Genomic DNA, 22273 nt, shown 5'->3' on the forward strand with positions numbered 1-22273 from the left:
TTGTTCCAATGCACCCAGATTGCTGGCGATAAATGTCTTCTTTTAACACTACACTATCTGCCAGTGATGCAATGAGAACAGCATGTGTACCACTGGAGCAAAACTCCAGTGCTGGCAAAAGCCTTTTCAACTGCTCAGAGGGAAGTGTGCTCAAGTGTGCTCAGAGGGAAGCTTGCATTAGAGCGCTGCTCTTTCTGTACCTTTTGCTTTGCTGTAGTCACCAGCCTACTATGCACTGGAGCTTACTGACCCTTTGCTAATGCAGAACACAAAGCTTTAGCCATGTGGCTGTCTTTCTATTACATAAAAGTGACGTTTCAGGAGGGAGGGCTTTATTCCCCCCCCCCCCGCTGTTGTCTCTCTTAGCCCAGAGATGGAGGAGACATACTGGAGCATCTTTATTTAATCAAATGGCCAAATGCCAAACAGCTCCTAAGGTGAACAAGTGGTATCCAAACCAAGCCCCTTTTGCTCAGAATGAGTCATTACATAACAATTCAAAGGTTGAAAAAGCAAGGGAAAAATGGCTTTGCCAGGCCTGTTGTAGCATTTTGGCCACTTATCACTCAGGATAGAGTGAATAAGAGGTTAGATCCATGTGTCTGAGTCCTGTTCCACCTAAGATTCTAACAGCCTAATCCACAGCACAGTGATGCCAATATGGCATCTGCAGTATCCCATGAGAAAGTCATCACATGCTGAGGCCTCCTCAGGGTATCAGGTTCAGGAAGGGGGTTAGGATTTGGTGGGTGCCACAGCTGCTGAACCCACTACCTTACCAGGCCTGATCCTTCTTCCTCCCTCCCCATGGGCCCACCCCCTGCCCTGTTCCACCCCCTCCCTGGAAGTATAATGCACCATTAGGATTGGGCTGTAAGTGTTGCATAGCATCTCATGCTTAGGATGCAATCCTAACCCACTTTCCAGCCCCAACATAAGGGCAATGCAGCTCCAAGGTGGGGGAACAAATATTCCCTTACTTTGAGGAGGCCTCCATGAGTGCCACCCAACTGCAGGATGCAACACACGTCCCATTGGCACTGCTATGCTGGTGCTGGGAAGTTGGTTAGGGTTTGGACCTCGGTGTCCAGAAAGTATCTTTCTTTTGTTCTAATAACTTATATCTTTTAATGAGTACCTTCCAGGTTCAACTGAAAGCAGCAAAACTCTTCTGGGCTGAATGAACAATGGTACAACCTTTGTTGTACTGAATTACAATGGTACAATGGAGAGACACTGGAAGTGATCAAAGGTGATTATCTTTTTTTGTTCCTGAGACTTCATGGATCACCTGTGATCCCCAAACCACAGGTTGGGAACTACTGATATAAATCATTGTTGCAATTTATTTATAACACTATTCTCATCAAGATGCTTAAAAAATCCACAGCCTTTGGCATAAAAGGCGCATGTTGGAAGGTGCCCTAAATGGCACGTGCATTTATATTTCTGCTGTACACCCTTCGAGCATTATCAAAGATATGTTGTGTCAGTGGGATCACTTGTTAAGATGTAATTATTCACAGATGCCCTTCTGCTATGGACAGGGAAAGCACAGTTTTGTCTATACTGATGTAGCAGATGGCGAAGCTTTAAATGTGTATACATATTTTACACATTGTACATGACCTTCTTGTTTTCAAAGAGACTGAAAGAACAAGGTCACACGCATCTTCTCTGAAAAGGCTGGCTCATTTTGTGAAGCCCCCAACTGTGTGTGGAGCGTGCAAGGCAGACAGAGCCCACAATAAATGTTGCTTTTTCAAAAGGCAGCCAGTGAGCGCCTTAATTCCCTAGATTGATTTTGAGCTCCCCTTTGCCATGTTGAATGTGTAGCATATTGCAGTGTGCGCCTAACCCCTCCTCTACTACGCTGCACTGGCTGGGGTACCTGCTGCTCTCAGAACGTCACACAGATTCTGTTATAAAATGAACACAATAGGTCACGGAGGCATTCATCTTTTATAGAGGAGCGTCACAGCAGCTTGGGAGAGAGCAAGAGAGAAGCAGACAGAACCAAAGATGTTTTACTCGGGGATCCTCACAGAGCCAACGAGGAAGGACGTGGACATGAGAGAAGCAGCATCTCTCCGACAACAGAGGAGAATGAAGCAGGCAGTTCAGTTTAACCACAAGGATTCTGCTGACCTGCTCCCATTAGATGGACTGAAGAAACTCGGAACTTCAAAAGACACTGTAAGAGGTGTTTTGTTTTTAATCAAGAAAACCCATATGTTCAGCTGATGAATTTGAAGCATTTTCTCTGTTCTAGTTTGATTTTAATATATTGCATTTGGAAACCATAGAAAATTAGCACAGAAATAAGCTGTTGGAAGGTGGGAGTTAGGAGGAGCAAAGATTGTCAGGATATGTGATTTTGGTTGTCTGTATCCCACTATTAGGTCTTGTAGAATTTTTTCATTAGAAGCTAAACCTGCTGTACATTCAAGCTTGCAAGTGCAACAAGGCACAATTGAACTATTTTCTTGGGGATCAATTTATTTTTAAGGTGGTTTTATGAAAGAATACGTGTCCACATATCTAACATGAGCCATTTTTGTTTGTTTCCCATGCAAAGTAAATGAAACTGAATATTTTACATGTCATTTACATTTTACATATTGGTCATCAAGAGACAGAGGGAGCTTCAAAATGAAAAAACTGGATATTAAACACAGCTAATGACTTCATGTGCTTGTATTTTAATTCCCCCTCCCTTTGTGGCAGAGGCCAGTTCTAAACACTTCTCCTTTGACACAAACCCAGTTCATTTCATTGGAACTGACTGCTAAGGAAGTGTGTTCAGGACTGCAGCTTTGATTGATTATTATCACACCCTTTTTTTGGAGGAAAAAAAACCCTGCTAATAACATTGGGGGATTTAGATCAGAAAAATGTCATGGGAGAAAGGATTTTAACCCCCCTCTTCAGTTCCATGATCCTGATCCAATTCAGGAGAGCCTATGGGTGCTTTTTAGAAATATAGAACAATGAAAAATCTAATCTTCTATGTCTCATCTAGTCTCACTTCTTGCCTTCTTTGGCCCTTAGCATAGCATGTAATCTCCTGCATAGTGGGAAGGTAGCTAGTTTCTTGAGTACTAAGAAAGTACTTCTCATGCTTCCCAGCTTTCTTTACGTAGAAGCCAGCATTAAACACTGATTCAACCAGGAACTTATGCCTGGGTTGATCTAGCTGTGTGCTATATTTCATCTCCAGACATATGAAAATAACTAAATGAATATAGCAAGTGACATTGTTTTTGCAATTTTAACTTTGACAGTCTTTAGGCTGCCAGGATTTAGGATAATATCTGAAATTTTGGCCATTGTTAAAATGAGCACGATAACTTTTGAATCATGTGTCAAATAGTTCTAAAACTATAGCAGTCAGCCTCAGTACAAGGGCTTGCAAAAGCCAGTATTTAAATTTTAAATTAAAATTATATAGAGCTTTTTATATTGAATTATCTTGGTCACTTTGTAAAGTGTCTGTTCAATGTGCCTATCTTTATTTCTAGTTTGATGGTGCCGGATTTAGATCTGGACCTATTTTCAGCTAGCTGGAAGAAGTCTATCCTAAACAGATTTATGCATAGATAAACAAATTAGGTTAGGAATCAGAGTCACAGAATAGTGATGCAATGTGGCTACAGATATAGGGCCATCCCACCTGTTTGGCTTTGAAATACTTGGGCTGAATGGTATCTTTGCACAATTTCAAGTACTTGTGCACAGCTGACACCTATACATGGTGTTGGGTTGGCAGACTGGGAGGAGAAAAGAGAAAAGTCACATGGGGTTGTTAAAATAACTGCTGAACATTATGCTCAAACACTTCCAGGTTGAAACAAAGTGGGGACAGCAGAGGAGAAGGGTCAAGGGGAAGATTGAGAATTGCCAGTCCCAGGGTATAGGGACTGGTTTGGTTCTTAACAAGGTGCTCTAAGGCTGGTTTAGGACAAACTAAGTGTATTCGCATGGGGCTTTTTTATTGCCTTGCAATAAAATACACTATCCTTGTAATCAAGAAACTTTAAAACATTGTTTTAAGTATATGGCTATCAAAGGAATCAAAGGGCTGTTTAATGCCATGGTGGTTGCAGTGGTTCTATATCTATTGCAAATGGGGGAAAGGGGCTTTTCAGAAACACTTGCAGTGCCAAGGTTACAAAATAATTAATGTTGGGACTTCTTTAGCAACTAGAAATTAAGGGTGAACTCTCCTGAAACAGACGTTTGATTTCAGAGATGTCTCTGGGTAAGATGCTATTGCTCCTATTTAATGAACACAAAGTACCATGACCTTCTAGGCCCCCCTTGCTTTGATAGTGCCTCCCCCAAACCAAATATATATCTTGTACCTGGTGACTTGCTTAAAAGCCATCAATAAATGGATCAGACTTTGATGACACAATGAATTGCAACAATAAATTTTGCATGGTTTGTGATGTCACACCAAAGTTTCAGGTTACACTCAGATAGCCCCAAAGGCTGCATCCAGAGTAGATGTATGCAAGAGGGAGAGCTGGAAGGGCAAGCATCTCTTTACTACTGCAATGATTTCATTTCTGAAGCCAAGTCTTCACAAAAGGAGGGCATCTGTGAGTGACATTTGTCCACCACCTCTGCTCCCCCTGACAAAAACAGATATCAAACAAGGGTCAGAAAATGAGAGGGTTGGGGTGGTGAGAGACACCATGTTTCAGAACCACCTTATTCTAAAGTCAGAACTAGGAAGGACACGTAGGAGGTGCGTGAAGATTCCAGGGTCAGATTTTGTGTATGGATTAAGTTTACGTGGGACTGATGGAGGAGTTTCCGAAGCCATCGGGGGCTGGAATGTCATGCCACCAACCATTATCAAAGAAAAGGAGCAGCCCAAGGACTACACTGGCATGCATAGGAAAGGAATAAAGGCTGGTCTCTACACTGTCAAGGAACATGATCTATTTCGCCAGCACCATGAGATGCGCTGCAAAGGAGAGACTGCAAACAGGTTTCCAAAGGATCCACCTCGCCTTCCTGATGCCAGGACCTATGGGAAGCCATATCGCGCTCACACACCTATCATAGACATCCTGCAGTACAAGTTTGGGGACTTGTGGTTGGAAGAGCAACGAAAAGCCAACCTGGCTCTTGAAGGGAAGAAGCAGATTCGGAAAAGACGTGGGAAAACGTATGATACGTTGTCTGCGCTGCTGAGGAAGCATCAAATTCCCGTGAAGCCAGATCCCCCGCTGTGGCACATGCCACGGTTTGCGAAAGTCGCTCCCCATCTCGACACCTTCCCAACTCAGAAAGAGCGAGTGGATGCTTTCAAAGCCCAAAAATTAGAAGCTCCAATTCGATGCGGTGGCCTTGCTCAGGGCATATACACACATTCATAGTACTCAGCTTTACTAAAACAAAAGCACAAAATAAAACCTCTCTGCAACCTCGTAGTGAATGGCATAGCGTGCTATGACAAAAGATAATTGCAAGTCTGTATTAAAGTGAAGTGTCCTGCAAGAAGTGTTTATGAGTACAGTGGTGAGAGAACCACTGTGTTGCTAACACATTGTAGTCCTGTGCCAGCAAGGAAGCAGAAAGGATAGAGCACATGATGACTGCAGTAGTGAAGCCCTGCAAGTGGTGACATTGGACCACCAGTGTAACTAGCAGCCCAACCCTATCCCCCACCACCAGCACTGATGAAGATGTGCCAAAAAGGTACCTGCTGCATCCTATGGTGGGGGCGGAGGAGTGATTGGGCGGCCTACAGGAGGAAAGAGAGAACATTTTGCCCTTGCCTCCTGGTAGGCTGCCTGATTGCCAGTGGTCTCCTTGGACATATGCCACCTATTTTGGTGGCATGTGTCCAAGGAGAGAAAAGAGGAGGGGAGGCTTTAAAAAGTGCGGATGAGATCTGATGTGCACCATTGCCACCGGATCCACCCCCCTCCCACCTCCTTCCTGCCTCCGTGTATGTCAGTCTGTGCTGCTGGAATGCATCAGCATCATCAGTAGTTGGTGTATCAGGGTTGTCTAAAGCTTAAAAGTACAGAGAAGGTCGGAGATGGAGCACAGCAGAGGCAGGACAGGGAAAATTCATTTTGGCACAACAGAACCACCTTTTAAAAACACAATACTGCTTTCTTAAGAGGTGCCATGGGCTCACTGCTGATATCCAGCACAGCAAGATGCGCATAGCAAACTACTCTACAGCGGAGGTAGAGGCAGATGTTTGGCTTCCAGAAGAAACTACTTTTTTTGGGTCCACAAATCACCTAGCATAAGTATAGTTTGAGCTCCTGGCCATTGCCATAGTTTTTACCCCGGCAGTGCCTCCAATCTTTGTGTTTCTGAGTCCCATCTATGGTGGTGCTTCTTAAGTTGAGAGACTTATCATCAGAAGGCAGTACAAAAAGATTTTTAAATGGCCATAATGGGAATATTACAACACTTTTTTGACCAGAAGTAGTCCATAAAGCAGGTTACAGAGCTAAACAAACAAATGAACTGTCCTCAACACGCTCACAACCTAAAAAAGATCCAGAAAAGACACCAGTCACAGCCTTTGGAAATGACATCATGCCGGGTTGGAGAGGGACAGTTGCTCTCTCCCTGCTAAGTAGAAGAGGGCACCACTTAAAAAGGTGCCTCCGTGCCCAGTTAGCAAGGGTTATGAGATATATGTGCAAGGAACAGCAGTACTGATCAGATGTTCTTCTGAACAACTATAGAGAGGGCTGGGGGGATGGAAATCATGGCTGCTGCACATCCCATATTCACATTTGGCCTTGCCCACAGACAACCTCTATTTATGTAGGCGATGTCCACATGAATGCGGACTGTAAATGGTTGCAAGGCGCAAGCCTATACAGTATGTGTATGCCTTGTATGTGCACAAGCAATTTCTGATGTTTGACTGAACTTGTGCAGGGGGTGAGCAGGAGCAATCCTGCTTCCCTCTACACACACACACACACACACACACACACACATTCAGATGAATGATATTGGAACCAGGATCCGCTCAAGATGTCTCACCACCTGAGACAGTGACCCAAATGTTGTCCCCCTTTATTTAATGACACACCAGCCTCCTCCTCCTGCTTCGTGGATTCAAGAAGGGCAGAAGCAGAAGTGTTAAGGAGGAGGGGAAGTTTGGTGGGCTAGCATTCACATTTCTCTAGGCCACCACTCTCCTCTCCTCTCTGCCACAGCTCTGTTCTGCTTCTCTTGGTTGGCAACCTTCAGTCTCGAAAGACTATGGTATAAGCCTACAGCACCCGGTATTCCCAGGCGGTCTTCCATCCAAGTACTAACCAGGCCTGACCCTGCTTAGCTTCCGAGAACAGACAAGATTGGGCATGTGCAGGGTAACAGTTCTGCTTCTCTTATTCTCTCTGAATTCAGCAGAGTTCTCTTTGAATTCTCCCTGAACAAAACAGGAGGAGGTGCAGTAGTAATGGAGGCAGGCACACTTGCCAAACCACCACCTGAGGCAAACATCTCAGTTGGCCTCACGAGCTGGCCATGTTTTGAACAGTGCTAAAAGTGGCTTCTAAGGAGAAGACACTTCTTGGCACTTCATAGGTAGAAGTGTATGTTTCCAGTGAGTAAGATAGGATTACAGCCCAAGTCTTACTGAACACCATGGGCTTACTTCTAAACAAACAAACACTGTTTTCAAACACCTCTATTCATAGGTGATGATTGATGGTAGCTGACACTACAACACCTGGAAAACTCATTCTATCTTCAAGGAATGATTTGGAAACCAGTGTGATGTCCTCCCACACCTATTAAACAGAGGTGGCTAATTGACAGAGCTATCTTGTAGTTGCTGTGGTGTAACTAGAGAGCTGTGTGAGAGAACTATTTATGCCTTTGTCACCTGTCTCTTCAGCTTCTAATGCTTGATTTGTGGGTGCTCAGTTTGTTGATGCCCACAGAAACACACAAGACAACACACATCTTGCCTTAAGAAGTGTGCAGACTAATTCTATCAAGCATTAACAGCAGGGCACTAGCAATTGTCACAGAACTGGAATAGGGGGAAAAAAGAATGGTTTGTGAAATATCCATCTCTGACAGACAAGAAGATTAGTTAGAGTTATCACTCTCAATAAATTTTGCTAGGTAGTGTGGATAGCTTTGAATGAGGCAATAGTAGCATGGAAAAATACAGGGAAATTTGGGAATGGGACGAGAGAGAGAGAGAGAGAGAGAGCGAGCGCCAAAACGATACATGCACATCACATATCTGTACCTCAGACCCACAGTACTGTAGTTTAATCTTCATGGTTTCTCCTGAGAATCCTGGGATGGGTGGTTGTGTCCCTGTTGGTTCTGCTGAACCTTTCTTGGCTTTTGACACCACCAGCCATGATGTCCTTTTAGGTTGGTTGGCACTTGTGGGCACTGTTCTGCTCTGGTGTAACTCCTTAGCTGAACAGATTCCAGAAGGTGGTGTGGCAGAATCCCTCTCGGGCACCATGGCCTTTGAGGTGTGGGGTGCTGCGGAGTTGCATTCTGTCCCCCATGCTGTTTAACATCTACATGAAAATACTGGGAGAGTTCACTCAGGGGTTGAAGCAGGGTATTGGCAACCTTCAGTCTCGAAAGACTATGGTATCGCGCTCTGAAAGGTGGTTCTGGCACAGCGTCTAGTGTGGCTGAAAAGGCCAATCCGGGAGTGACAATCCCTTCCACACCGGGAGCAAGTGCAGTCTGTCCCTGGTCTGTCTCCCTGGCTATGGGCCTTCCTTCTTTGCCTCTTAGCCTCAGACTGTTGGCAAAGTGTCTCTTCAAACTGGGAAAGGCCATGCTGCACAGCCTGCCTCCAAGCGGGCCGCTCAGAGGCCAGGGTTTCCCACTTGTTGAGGTCCATCCCTAAGGCCTTCAGATCCCTCTTGCAGATGTCCTTGTATCGCAGCTGTGGTCTACCTGTAGGGTGCTTTCCTTGCACGAGTTCTCCATAGAGGAGATCCTTTGGGATCCGGCCATCATCCATTCTCACGACATGACCAAGCCAACGCAGGCGTCTCTGTTTCAGCAGTGAATACATGCTAGGGATTCCAGCACGTTCCAGGACTGTGTTGTTTGGAACTTTGTCCTGCCAGGTGATGCTGAGGATGCGTCGGAGGCAGCGCATGTGGAAAGCGTTCAGTTTCCTCTCCTGTTGTGAGCGAAGAGTCCATGACTCGCTGCAGTACAGAAGTGTACTCAGGACGCAAGCTCTGTAGACCTGGATCTTGGTATGTTCCGTCAGCTTCTTGTTGGACCAGACTCTCTTTGTGAGTCTGGAAAACGTGGTAGCTGCTTTACCAATGCGCTTGTTTAGCTCGGTATCGAGAGAATGAGTGTCGGAGATCGTTGAGCCAAGGTACACAAAGTCATGGACAACCTCCAGTTCATGCTCAGAGATTGTAATGCAGGGAGGTGAGTCCACATCCTGAACCATGACCTGTGTTTTCTTCAGGCTGATTGTCAGTCCAAAATCTTGGCAGGCCTTGCTAAAACGATCCATGAGCTTCTGGAGATCTTTGGCAGAGTGGGTAGTGACAGCTGCATCGTCGGCAAAGAGGAAGTCACGCAGACATTTCAGCTGGACTTTGGATTTTGCTCTCAGTCTGGAGAAGTTGAAGAGCTTTCCGTCTGATCTGGTCCGGAGATAGATGCCTTCTGTTGCAGTTCCAAAGGCCTGCTTCAGCAGGACAGCGAAGAAAATCCCAAACAAGGTTGGTGCAAGAACACAGCCCTGCTTCACTCCGCTTTGGATGTCAAAAGGGTCTGATGTGGAGCCATCGAAGACAACAGTGCCCTTCATGTCCTTGTGGAAAGATCTGATGATGCTGAGGAGCCTGGGTGGACATCCAATCTTGGGGAGAATCTTGAAGAGGCCGTCTCTGCTGACCAGGTCGAAAGCCTTTGTGAGATCTATGAAGGCTATAAAGAGTGGCTGTCGTTGTTCCCTGCATTTCTCCTGCAGTTGTCTAAGGGAGAATACCATATCAGTGGTGGACCTGTTGGCTCGGAATCCACACTGCGATTCTGGATAGACGCTCTCTGCAAGTACCTGGAGCCTCTTTAGTACAACTCGGGCAAACAGCTTTCCTACAATGCTAAGGAGAGAGATGCCGCGGTAGTTGTTGCAGTCACCCCGTCACCTTTGTTCTTGTACAGCGTGATGATGTTTGCATCCCTCATGTCTTGAGGTACTCCACCTTCTCTCCAGCAGAGACAGAGGATTTCATGCAGCTCAGTGACGATGATCTCTTTGCAGCATTTTAGGACTTCAGCAGGGATGCTGTCTTTTCCAGGTGCCTTGCCAAAGGCAAGGGAGTCCAGGGCCACGTGAAGTTCTTCTAGGGTTGGTTCACTGTCAAGCTCTTCCAGCACAGGCAGGCACTCAATGTTGTTCAGTGCTTCTTCGGTGACTACATTTTCTCTGGAATATAGCTCAGAGTAGTGCTGCACCCAGCGTTCCATCTGCTGCGCCCGATCCTGGATGACCTCGCCTGTGGCAGACTTCAGAGGGGCAATTTTCCTCTGTGTTGGACCTAGGGCCTGCTTGATACCATCATACATCCCCTTGATGTTGCCCGTGTCAGCTGCTATCTGTATCTCGGAACAGAGCTGGAGCCAGTAGTCGTTAGCACATCTCCTGGCAGTCTGTTGGACTTTGCTGCGAGCAATTCGGAGGACCTGCAGGTTGCGCTTACTGGGACAGGCCTTGTATGCTGCTTGAGCTCTCCTCTTTTCCTCAATGACTGGTGTCAACTCCTCAGAATGGGCTTCAAACCAGTCTGCCGCCTTGTTGGTCTTCTTGCCGAATATGGACAAGGCGGTGTTGTAAACGGTATTCTTGAAATGTTCCCATCTGTTGGATGCGTTTGCGTCGGCTGGGCCTGGAAGAGATTCCTCAAGCGCTTGTGCAAATTCCTCCACTTTTCTCTGATCCCGGGTCTTGCTGGTATCAATGCGAGGTCTTCCTTCCTTTTTCGTGTGATACAGTCGCTTTGTTTGCAGTTTCACTCTGCTGCACACCAGGGAGTGGTCAGTGTCGCAGGCAGCACCATGATAACTGCGTGTGATCTTGATGCTGGGAAGGCTGGAGCGTCTGGTGAGGATCAGGTCGAGCTGGTGCCAGTGCTTTGATCTTGGATGTCTCCAAGAGACTCTATGTTGGGGCTTTGTGTTGAAGAACGTGTTGCTGACACAGAGACCGTGATGACAGCAAAACTCTAGCAGGCGTTGGCCATTTTCGTTCATCCTCCCAGTGCCAAACTGACCTAAGCAAGTGGGCCATGAACTGTTATCAGCACCAACTCTAGCATTGAAATCGCCGAGGATGAACAATGGCTCTTTTACAGGGATTTTCTTGACAGTGGTGGCCAGGTCATCATAGAATTTGTCTTTGGCTTCTGCTGGAGATGACAGAGTCGGTGCATAAGCACTGATGAGAGTGACAGGTCCTGCTGATGACTGGAGCTGCAGGGACAAAATTCTTTCACTCAGGGGTTGAAGCAGGGTACCACTACCAGTATGTGGATAACATCCAGCTCTTTTTCGATTGGTTGCTGGGGATGCTGCCTTTTAGCGCTGCTTGGAGGTGGTTGGGGATGGATGTGGGCTATAAAATTACATCTAGACAAAACAGAGATTCTCTTGGTCTGAAAATCCACGATACAGGTGCTGGAGTATCACAGCCCGATCCTGAGCTGCCCGGAGCATGGGGCTGCCGCTGTGCCAAAAATGACTGCCACAGTATCCAGCGAGCCTTGGGCAGCCACCAGGGTAAGAAAAGTAGCCTCATAATGGGGCTACTCGATTCTGCCGCAGCTCTGGAGCAGGTGCAGAAACAAAGCGTCCTGTGTCAGGTGGCATGGCCAGACACAGGGCTCAGAATCTGGGGGAGCTGAGCTCCGCTGGTCCCACCCCATCCAGCCCTGCTCCCTCCCTCACCACACCTCCACCCCGCTCTCTCCCTGCCTTCAACCACCCCCCCTGTAATGCCTCCCCCCGCCCCACTCACCTCTCTGCTGCCCGGAGGTCTGGGCAAGCCACTGGGTGCCGGAGTTGGCCCAGCACAGGCTCACGCTGGACTAGCTCCAGTGTTGGGCCCTCAGTAATGGTCACAGATGTGCCTTATGGCATGTTTACGACAGTGCGTGCCGGCAGTAAGCAGGTGCGCAGTGCTCTGAATCGGGCCCTCAATCTGTTCTGACTGCGGTTGCACTCCCTCTGCTGCATTAGCACGTTCACAGCGTGGATGACTTCCTGGATTCATTGCTGTCCCTGATTGCCAGATGGCAGCTTTGATTGGGGGGAGGGAGCTTTTGTCCAGCTTTGGCTGGTGAACCAGTTTCAGGTGTATGTTGATCATTAGGACCTGGCCATGCTTAGGTGACATCAAAACTTGATGATCGTCCTCCAGACCAGAAATCTGATGGGGACCTTGAAATGAGGAAACAGATCAGGGAGGTGACAAGGAAGGACAGGGTTGTAATCATGGGGGACTTCAATTATCCTCATATTGACTGGGTCAATTTGTGTTCTGGTCACGATAAGGAAACCGGATTTCTTGACGTGCTAAATGACTGTGGCTTAGATCAGCTAGTCAAGGAGCCCACCAGAGGACAGGTGACTCTGGATTTAATTTTGTGCGGTACGCAGGACCTGGTTAGAGATGTAAACGTTACTGAGCCATTGGGGAACAGTGATCATGCTGCGATCCGTTTTGACGTGCACGTTGGGGGAAGAATACCAGGCAAATCTCTAACAAAAACCCTTGACTTCCGACGGGCGGACTTCCCTCAAATGAGGAGGCTGGTTAGAAGGAGGTTGAAAGGGAGGGTAAAAAGAGTCCAGTCTCTCCAGAGTGCATGGAGGCTGCTTAAAACAACAGTAATAGAGGCCCAGCAGAGGTGTATACCACAAAGAAAGAAGGGTTCCACTAAATCCAGGAGAGTGCCCGCATGGCTAACCAGCCAAGTTAGAGAGGCTGTGAAGGGCAAGGAAGCTTCCTTCCGTAAATGGAAGTCTTGCCCTAATGAAGAGAATAAAAAGGAACATAAACTGTGGCAAAAGAAATGTAAGAAGGTGATAGGGGAGGCCAAGCGAGACTATGAGGAACGCATGGCCAGCAACATTAAGGGGAATAATAAAAGCTTCTTCAAATATGTTAGAAGCAGGAAACCCGCCAGAGAAGCGGTTGGCCCTCTGGATGGTGAGGGAGGGAAAGGGGAGATAAAAGGAGACTTAGAGATGGCAGAGAAATTAAATGAGTTCTTTGCATCTGTCTTCACGGCAGAAGACCTCGGGCAGATACCGCTGCCCGAACGGCCCCTCCTGACCGAGGAGTTAAGTCAGATAGAGGTTAAAAGAGAAGATGTTTCAGACCTCATTGATAAATTAAAGATCAATAAGTCACCGGGCCCTGATGGCATACACCCAAGGGTTATTAAGGAATTGAAGAATGAAGTTGCAGATCTCTTGACTAAGGTATGCAACTTGTCCCTCAAAACAGCCACAGTACCAGAAGATTGGAGGATAGCAAATGTCACGCCTATTTTTAAAAAGGGAAAGAGGGGGGACCCGGGAAACTATAGGCCGGTCAGCCTAACATCCATACCGGGTAAGATGGTGGAATGCCTCATCAAAGATAGGATCTCAAAACACATAGACGAACAGGCCTTGCTGAGGGAGAGTCAGCATGGCTTCTGTAAGGGTAAGTCTTGCCTCACGAACCTTATAGAATTCTCTGAAAAGGTCAACAGGCATGTGGATGCGGGAGAACCCGTGGACATTATATATCTGGACTTTCAGAAGGCATTTGACACGGTCCCTCACCAAAGGCTACTGAAAAAACTCCACAGTCAGGGAATTAGAGGACAGGTCCTCTCGTGGATTGAGAACTGGTTGGAGGCCAGGAAGCAGAGAGTGGGTGTCAATGGGCAATTTTCACAATGGAGAGAGGTGAAAAGCGGTGTGCCCCAAGGATCTGTCCTGGGACCAGTGCTTTTCAACCTCTTCATAAATGACCTGGAGACAGGGTTGAGCAGTGAAGTGGTTAAGTTTGCAGACGACACCAAACTTTTCCGAGTGGTAAAGACCAGAAGTGATTGTGAGGAGCTCCAGAAGGATCTCTCCAGACTGGCAGAATGGGCAGCAAAATGGCAGATGCGCTTCAATGTCAGTAAGTGTAAAGTCATGCACATTGGGGCAAAAAATCAAAACTTTAGATATAGGCTGATGGGTTCTGAGCTGTCTGTGACAGATCAGGAGAGAGATCTTGGGGTGGTGGTGGACAGGTCGATGAAAGTGTCGACCCAATGTGCGGCAGCAGTGAAGAAGGCCAATTCTATGCTTGGGATCATTAGGAAGGGTATTGAGAACAAAACGGCTAATATTATAATGCCGTTGTACAAATCGATGGTAAGGCCACACCTGGAGTATTGTGTCCAGTTCTGGTCGCCGCATCTCAAAAAAGACATAGTGGAAATGGAAAAGGTGCAAAAGAGAGCGACTAAGCTGATTACGGGGCTGGGGCACCTTCCTTATGAGGAAAGGCTACGGCGTTTGGGCCTCTTCAGCCTAGAAAAGAGACGCTTGAGGGGGGACATGATTGAGACATACAAAATTATGCAGGGGATGGACAGAGTGGATAGGGAGATGCTCTTTACACTCTCACATAATACCAGAACCAGGGGACATCCACTAAAATTGAGTGTTGGGCGGGTTAGGACAGACAAAAGAAAATATTTCTTTACTCAGCACGTGGTCAGTCTGTGGAACTCCTTGCCACAGGATGTGGTGCTGGCGTCTAGCCTAGACGCCTTTAAAAGGGGATTGGACGAGTTTCTGGAGGAATAATCCATTATGGGGTACAAGCCATGATGTGTATGCGCAACCTCCTGATTTTAGGAATGGGTTAAGTCACAAAGAGAGTCTGGTCCAACAAGAAGCTGACGGAACATACCAAGATCCAGGTCTACAGAGCTTGCATCCTGAGTACACTTCTGTACTGCAGCGAGTCATGGACTCTTCGCTCACAACAGGAGAGGAAACTGAACGCATTCCACATGCGCTGCCTCCGACGCATCCTCGGCATCACCTGGCAGGACAAAGTTCCAAACAACACAGTCCTGGAACGTGCTGGAATCCCTAGCATGTATTCACTGCTGAAACAGAGACGCCTGCGTTGGCTTGGTCATGTCGTGAGAATGGATGATGGCCGGATCCCAAAGGATCTCCTCTATGGAGAACTCGTGCAAGGAAAGCGCCCTACAGGTAGACCACAGCTGCGATACAAGGACATCTGCAAGAGGGATCTGAAGGCCTTAGGGATGGACCTCAACAAGTGGGAAACCCTGGCCTCTGAGCGGCCCGCTTGGAGGCAGGCTGTGCAGCGTGGCCTTTCCCAGTTTGAAGAGACACTCTGCCAACAGTCTGAGGCTAAGAGGCAAAGAAGGAAGGCCCATAGCCAGGGAGACAGACCAGGGACAGACTGCACTTGCTCCCGGTGTGGAAGGGATTGTCACTCCCGGATTGGCCTTTTCAGCCACACTAGACGCTGTGCCAGAACCACCTTTCAGAGCGCGATACCATAGTCTTTCAAGACTGAAGGTTGCCAATACAATAAGTCAGAATGCCAGATGTAGGGGAGAGCACCAGGACGAGGTCTCTTGTTATCTGGTGTGCTCCCTGGGGCATTTGGTGGGCCGCTGTGAGATACAGGAAGCTGGACTAGATGGGCCTATGGCCTGATCCAGTGGGGCTGTTCTTATGTTCTTATGTTCTTATGACTGTAAAATGCTTTTTACGGGGCTGCCATTGGAATTCCCTGATATGAGCTACGTGCCCTCCCTGAAGGCTTTTTGGTGTGGTCTGACCACCTTTCTCTTCCAGGTGGCCTTTTAATGGAGTACAATAGTTTTGGGTTACGATGCTGTTACTTGCAGTGTTCGGGGGTATGCTGCTAAGATACTGGTTTTAGTGTGCCATGTTGTCTATATTGCCAGCTTGACTGCTGTTTTTATGCTTTTGTGTTTTTTATGCTATTTCTTCTGATATCTTAATTAGTTTTATTGCACAACTGGTATTTATATGATTTTAGTCCTTATTGTATTTTTTGTATTTGCTGTTTTAAAGGATTTCTTGTTTTAATATTTGCAAGCTATCTGGGGTGCTCCTTTGGGGGGGGAGGAAGCGGGGTTAAAAAAAAAAAGATCAAATAAATAAATAAATACAATGACAGTTTGACCAGAGTGCTAAGAATTATCTATGGGAGTTCTCTTCTCCCTCTCCCAGAAATATAGTTCTCAGGCTCCCTAGGGAGAGATAATGACTGTTAAACTAGTTCAGGAATGTGGTGAAAATGTGCTCTGAAAATGTGGTGAAAATATTGCTTTCCTTGGAGTGAATAAATAAATTCCAGTGTGAGGCTGAAATTAGTTCATTAATCCAAATGTAAAGCTTGTTTTATCGAGGCAGTGGAGGACTGATTTCTCTTCCAAATCATCTCTCATATTTCTATCGACTGGACAGGATAGGAATTGACTTGGGAGTCAGACTTGGGGTCATGGGGGGGAGCTTCACTCTCCTTTTGGGCTCCCTGTCCTGGCAGAGGAATGGCGAGTTCCTGCACTGTAAAAGGCATCAAGATGGCACTTGTCTTGGTGTAAGGCAGCCATTTTCAACCACTGTGCTGTGGCACACTGGTGTGCCAAAATGGTCTGCAGGTGTGCCACAGGAGTTTGGGAGAGGGTCATTTATTAGTAGGGCCATTGGAGAATGTGAGCCCCCCACTAAAAGCATGGTGTGCCTTGTCAACTGTCAAAACACTGATGGTGTGCCTTGACAATTTTAGTACCTTATCAGTGTGCTGTGAGACAAAAAAGGTTGAAAATCACTGGTGTAAGGAAATGCACTCAGGCTCTTGAATGAGGCAAACTGCAGTTACTATTTAGAACACACACAGAAGAGATCTCATCAGTGAAACACTTTATGGTCCTTCAGGCAGGCTCGACACAGACAGGCAATTCAGACATACTTCCCAGCTAGCTGTTGGCATGAAAGAGCTGGCACCGGTTCAAGCTCAAGGCAGAACTCTCAGCAGAAGGAAGACAGACCCCCAAATCTAGGCATGCAACCCCTTTTTCTTCTACCCCAAGTCCCTCCCAAGACTTGCCCAAACTTCCCTCTTTCCCTTTGGCCAGTGGCTCTTGGCTCATCCAAGATGGCAACCAAGACAGTCAGGTGGGAAAGGAAAGGGGGCTTCTAACTGGTAGGAACCTATTTGCAGGCTGGAATACACTGGCCACTTATCACATTCTTCTGACATACATAGGACCAGGGCTGGCCTGCCACATCAGGTGGTGTTCCAAATACCATCGCTTTACCTGGCGATGTGCCAACCTCTGCTCCTTGACACTAAGAAGAGCCCTGCTGGATCAGGCCAAAAGCCCACCTAGTTCAGCTTCCTGTATCTCAACGGCCCATCAGATGCCTCAGGGAGCACACAAGACAACAAGAGACCTGCATGCCGGTGCCTTCCCTTATGCTGGCATTCTGAGGTAGCGCGCTACTCTTCTCTCCTTCACACTGTCACTTTGTCCCCTTTCTCCTTTTCCAGTTCAAGAAGGAGGAGGATCAGTGGAGGCCAGCAGATAGAAGGACATAGGTGCTCTCTGACAGTCTGCTGCCTGATGCAATCACTTCAGTTGGCCTCAAGGATGGGACAGCCCTGCATAGGATTGTACTGTAAGAGCATTCCTGAGGAACATAAAGTGCACAGAGTGTCCTCCCCCCCTCCAAGTTGGACTCCTCCTTGATTTGGAACTGCTTTCAGACACCTCTGCTACCTCCATATTGGATGCATAGTGCCATAGCTTTGATTACTGAATCAGGTTTTGCATGGTCAGGCACAGTCTGTGCACAGCAGCCTTTTGCTCCCTGTTGATTAGGACCATAACGTAGGAAGAGGCAGCACAAGTGATGAGCTGATGTTAATACCGTAAGGCTGGAGAGCCTTGTCCTTAGCGGTACATTCGGCCTAGCCACATCCATATAATGAATAGGACTTTTCCTGCAGAGACGCTCATGTGTCTGCCGGATGGTTTGCAGAACAGTGAACACTATGACTGTGACTGTGAACACTGCCGTGCTGTTTGGTTCATGCCCATCACTCTAAATGTGCTATTCAGCAGGATGTTTTGAGGCAAGATCCCAAGCAAGGTCTCTGACCTTCCTTGATTTCCATGGCGATGGAGCTATCTGACTGGCATGGCAGCTGACCCGTTTCCAAAGCCATCTGAGCTTTATGCTACTGAACTATGGCTGTGGAGCATTTGCTACTCCCATTTGCAAACATGACTATCTTTTATAGACATAAAGCATCCAGATTGGCATGGGCTGATAGCTACAGAGAGCTGAAGATCAAACGGCATAATAGATAGTGGAGGTCGGTGAGAGAAAGAGTGGGGGGGAGGGAGAGCATGGGAGCATGAGTATGTATGAAGTGCAGAAAACAAAATCGAGAAGGGACAGGCTCACTATTCAGGCGAAAGCAACTTTGTTTACAAGAAACTTTGGGCATTTTCCCCTATGCTTCGTTTTGCTATTTTTGCACATGCATTTCATTTTATAATGAGGCACTCAGCAGAAACTGGATGTGTGAATCAACCAGTTAAAGGCAGGAAGAGGAAAACGTTGATAGAGCCAGGAAAGAGAGAATATATTTTCCTTTGAGGGGAAAAAATAAGCATGTGGTATACTGCACATATATTGGTCTCTGTGAATGCTGCCAAGTGTGGCCTTCAGGCATGGCTTCTTCCTGCCAATTCATAATCTCGCCTTGTGGGTTCATTTCAGAGGTGAAGTACCCACTCAGGGCCTAATCTAATACCCTCCCATCACTGGTTCTGAGCTCCAGCGCCTGCGCTGGGTGCCATAAACATGTCATAAAGCATGTTTACAGCACTGGGAGGGCAAGGAGCATCAGCTCTGTCCCTGCACCAGTTGGCACTAGACCCAGCGCCGGGAGGCCAGCACCAGGGGAGTGCATGCGGTAAGGCGCACCGCTGGGTGGCAGTGTGATGTTTCTGGGCTAGGAGGGAGAGACATTCCTGTGCCTTTAATAACAGATATGTAGAAGACAGCATTTTATGATTTGCACTGCAGTTCTGTCAGTTATTGCCCACTATAAACTCAGATTATGGCAGGAACCAATTGAGCTGAGTTCTGGATTTTCAGCAAGTGAAACTGATGTTGAAGCCAATGACCATTCCAGCAAGGCAAAATGGAGACATGAATTGAGTCCACCAACTACCCGCACTTTAAAGAAAAAAATGTCTTAGAAACAGAACCATAATTGTAGATCAGGTGGGTGGTAGATCAGGAAGTCAGTATGGTTGCTATTTCTCTCTAGAGTTGCTGTACAAAACATCATTTGTGATTCAGAGATGCTGACATCAAACCACTTGCACCATTGATGTCAGTGCCACTCTGGCTTGGCACAAATGCTTCCATAATGGAGCTTTGAGATTGAAAATTGCTGTCTCGTACAACAGTCTGACTGTGAATTACCTGTATTCTTATCTTTTTTTTTTTTTAAAGCAACCACACAACATCCTGCAAAGACGCTTGATGGAGACAAACATGTCAAAGGTGCGCCACAGCCGGGGAACAGGCTCTCAGAAAAATGACCTCTCAGCCCAGACAAATAAGCTGAATCAAATGAAACTGGACAGTTCCAAGAAAGCAGAGCAAGAAGACTTCATACTGGTCTGCTGCCAGGTATGCTTTCTTGGTCTGTGATATTGTTGCAGCCAGGCTTCACATGTTCTCAAATCAGGAGAAAGTCCAGGGGCAGCACTACCCAGATCCAGTTCCCTGTTGAACGCAAAATCACTTGAGACTTTTAGTACTGTGCAATATTTGCTTTATTTCCAAATAAACAACCATTGGTGTAAGCGTATATCAGGCACTCTTACACAAGGCAGCAGAATCTCACATCTACCCAGAGAGTAACTTGGACAGCCTTCCAAGTTTTCACCCCTAGATTCTGATAACTCTTTTTTTCAGGTCTCTCGGCCTCTCTCTTTCTTTAAAAGAGAGGTTTTGACCAATACACACTCCTGTCCTCTTCTTAGCTCTTATGTGCCCTCTTATCTAAGATCTTGCTAGATTCTTCAAAACCTAGCTTAGATCTAGGGTTACCAACCTTATGGAGTTTGTTGGCACCACAAACCTTGTGGGGATAGCATCACAAAATATTTACCAAGATGGGCAAGATCAGGTATGAAATGACTCCTGAGGGGGAAGAGGCAAGGCCCACAAGGAGTTGGGCCAGACACCTCTCTGGGTGTAAATGTGCCCATGGGAACCACACCTGTGACACTTCACAGGGAGAAAAACTGTGGGCACTTGAGAATTTTTTCATCTTTAACAAGGTAAGAAATGGGACCACAGGTGGCACATTATGGTCGCTGGAGTACAAATCATGAACATATTACATACATGTGCACTTGGAAAGTTTTAGGCTGAATCTTTGGAGAAAGCCCTGATACACTGAAAAACTTCTCCTGATGATAGAAAAGGACTTCCAGGCAGCTTGGGGGAAGCTGCTGCTTTGTCTCCAGACTTCTATACCATAAATGCAGGTCAAATTTTTTGCTTACCTTCAGTGCTGAGTCTTTCAAACATTCTGTTTTGTCCCAACAGTGTGCTGGGAAAGAATTGCAAGTTATGGTGGATACTGGATGTCAGCGCAATATCATATCATCTGCGTGTTTGGAGAGACTAGGGTAAGTAGTGCTATTTCTAGGAAGAGAAAAATGGCAGAACTTTCCACCCATTTCTGTCTGTCTGGGAGCTACCTTTAGGACTTGATGAGAGAGGAGTGTTCCAGTCTCATGTCTTTTTCAATGAACAGCCATGGGGGGGGGGGATTTGAATCAGAGTCATGATATAGGGGATCAGAGTCATGCTGTGTCACACCTCAGACCAATAACCTCCTTGAAGTTGTTGTTAACTCTGGAGGGGAAAACCTACGGAATAAACTGTGTCTGAAGGGTTTCCAGCACAGATAATAGCAGCTTTCGGCAGGAGGAGTCAATTTTAGCCAGGGAATCGGCTGCGTGGGCAAAGCATTAATGCCCCCTCCTTTCCAGGTCATGACCTCAACAAAATCACATTCTTCTATGGCTGTTTTTTTTTAAAAAAAGACATCAGGAGTCCCAAGCACAAAATGTTCATGCCATGTCTGATGTGCTTTCAGATCACTGATGTGGTTCTCGGGGATTGCATGTGACAGCTGAAAAACAACTTCAGATTGCAAACTCAGCTGAAAATTTGTTGCAAAACTAGATGCAGAGAGTCAGCTGAAAGAAATACAGAGTTATGCTCTAAGTGTACAATTTGAATTATATGTCGGGGGAATTTTCGAGCACTGTGGCATGTTCCCTTTCCATTTCTGTCTTTGGCTTGCTATAATCAAGACTGAGGAAAGGCCGTATTTCAAAATCAAGATAAAAAACAGAACAAGCCTGTGCATTTTCACTTAGAAGAAAGTCCAGTTTTGTCTGTGGAACATGCTCCCAGGTAACTGAGCATAGGATTGCGTTGCAAGAGGGTTGGAAGTGGTTTGAAAGAATAATCATTTTCCATAAGGTCCCCCCCTTGCATTTCTTCTGTCCCACTGTCACCTCTGATCAAATAGGCTTTTTGGTTTTTGAAACAATACAAAAATCTGTTTTATCTGCATCAAGAGTAGGATGAACGTACACCCCCCCAAGCAGCGGTGCCTCTTTTAATCCATTTTCAGCTCCCTGATATAGTCTCTTTCTAGCGTTATGGGATCTTATGCTGTCCCCATTAAGGTTCCAAGCCTAGTGCATTGAGGAAGGATTTTGTGCCAGTCATACACACATGATCATCCAGTTCAACCCTTCATTCATTCACTTCTTGGCTTGAATGTGACAGAATTCCTGAAACAGCATGTGATGTTTTTAATCTGAAGGCACTGAAGTGTTGAGATAATTTCACCACAGGTCTGCAATCAGAGGCAATTTACTTCCTAAGCACCACAACACACTGCTGAGTAAATAAATACTAGTTTTCCGAGAAGTCTGCCTTTACTTACTTGCACAGTGTTATGATTTTCAGTGGCTGGGGAGAGCAGCACCTGCTAATGAGTGAGTCATCACTGCTGAGCAATTTCCATGCTTGTTACCCAGAAAAGCCATAATTACACATTTTACTCATTTATGCTGCAAAGTCC

At 46.5% G+C, this 22273-nt stretch overlaps 1 protein-coding gene across 1 annotated transcript in view; it reads left to right on the forward strand.

The window, feature by feature from the left end:
• Positions 1-2022: 2022 nt before the first annotated feature.
• NRIP3 (nuclear receptor interacting protein 3) overlaps positions 2023-22273 on the forward strand; it is a 32232-nt gene continuing 11981 nt past the window's right edge. Inside the window, exons 1-3 of the mRNA XM_066619287.1 lie at positions 2023-2196; positions 19609-19788; positions 20716-20798. Coding sequence (XP_066475384.1) covers positions 2023-2196; positions 19609-19788; positions 20716-20798 — 437 coding nt within the window. The remainder of the gene's footprint in view (positions 2197-19608; positions 19789-20715; positions 20799-22273) is intronic.

The sequence above is a fragment of the Tiliqua scincoides genome, chromosome 1 (assembly GCF_035046505.1).
Source record: "Tiliqua scincoides isolate rTilSci1 chromosome 1, rTilSci1.hap2, whole genome shotgun sequence".
NCBI classification, from domain to species: domain Eukaryota; kingdom Metazoa; phylum Chordata; class Lepidosauria; order Squamata; family Scincidae; genus Tiliqua; species Tiliqua scincoides.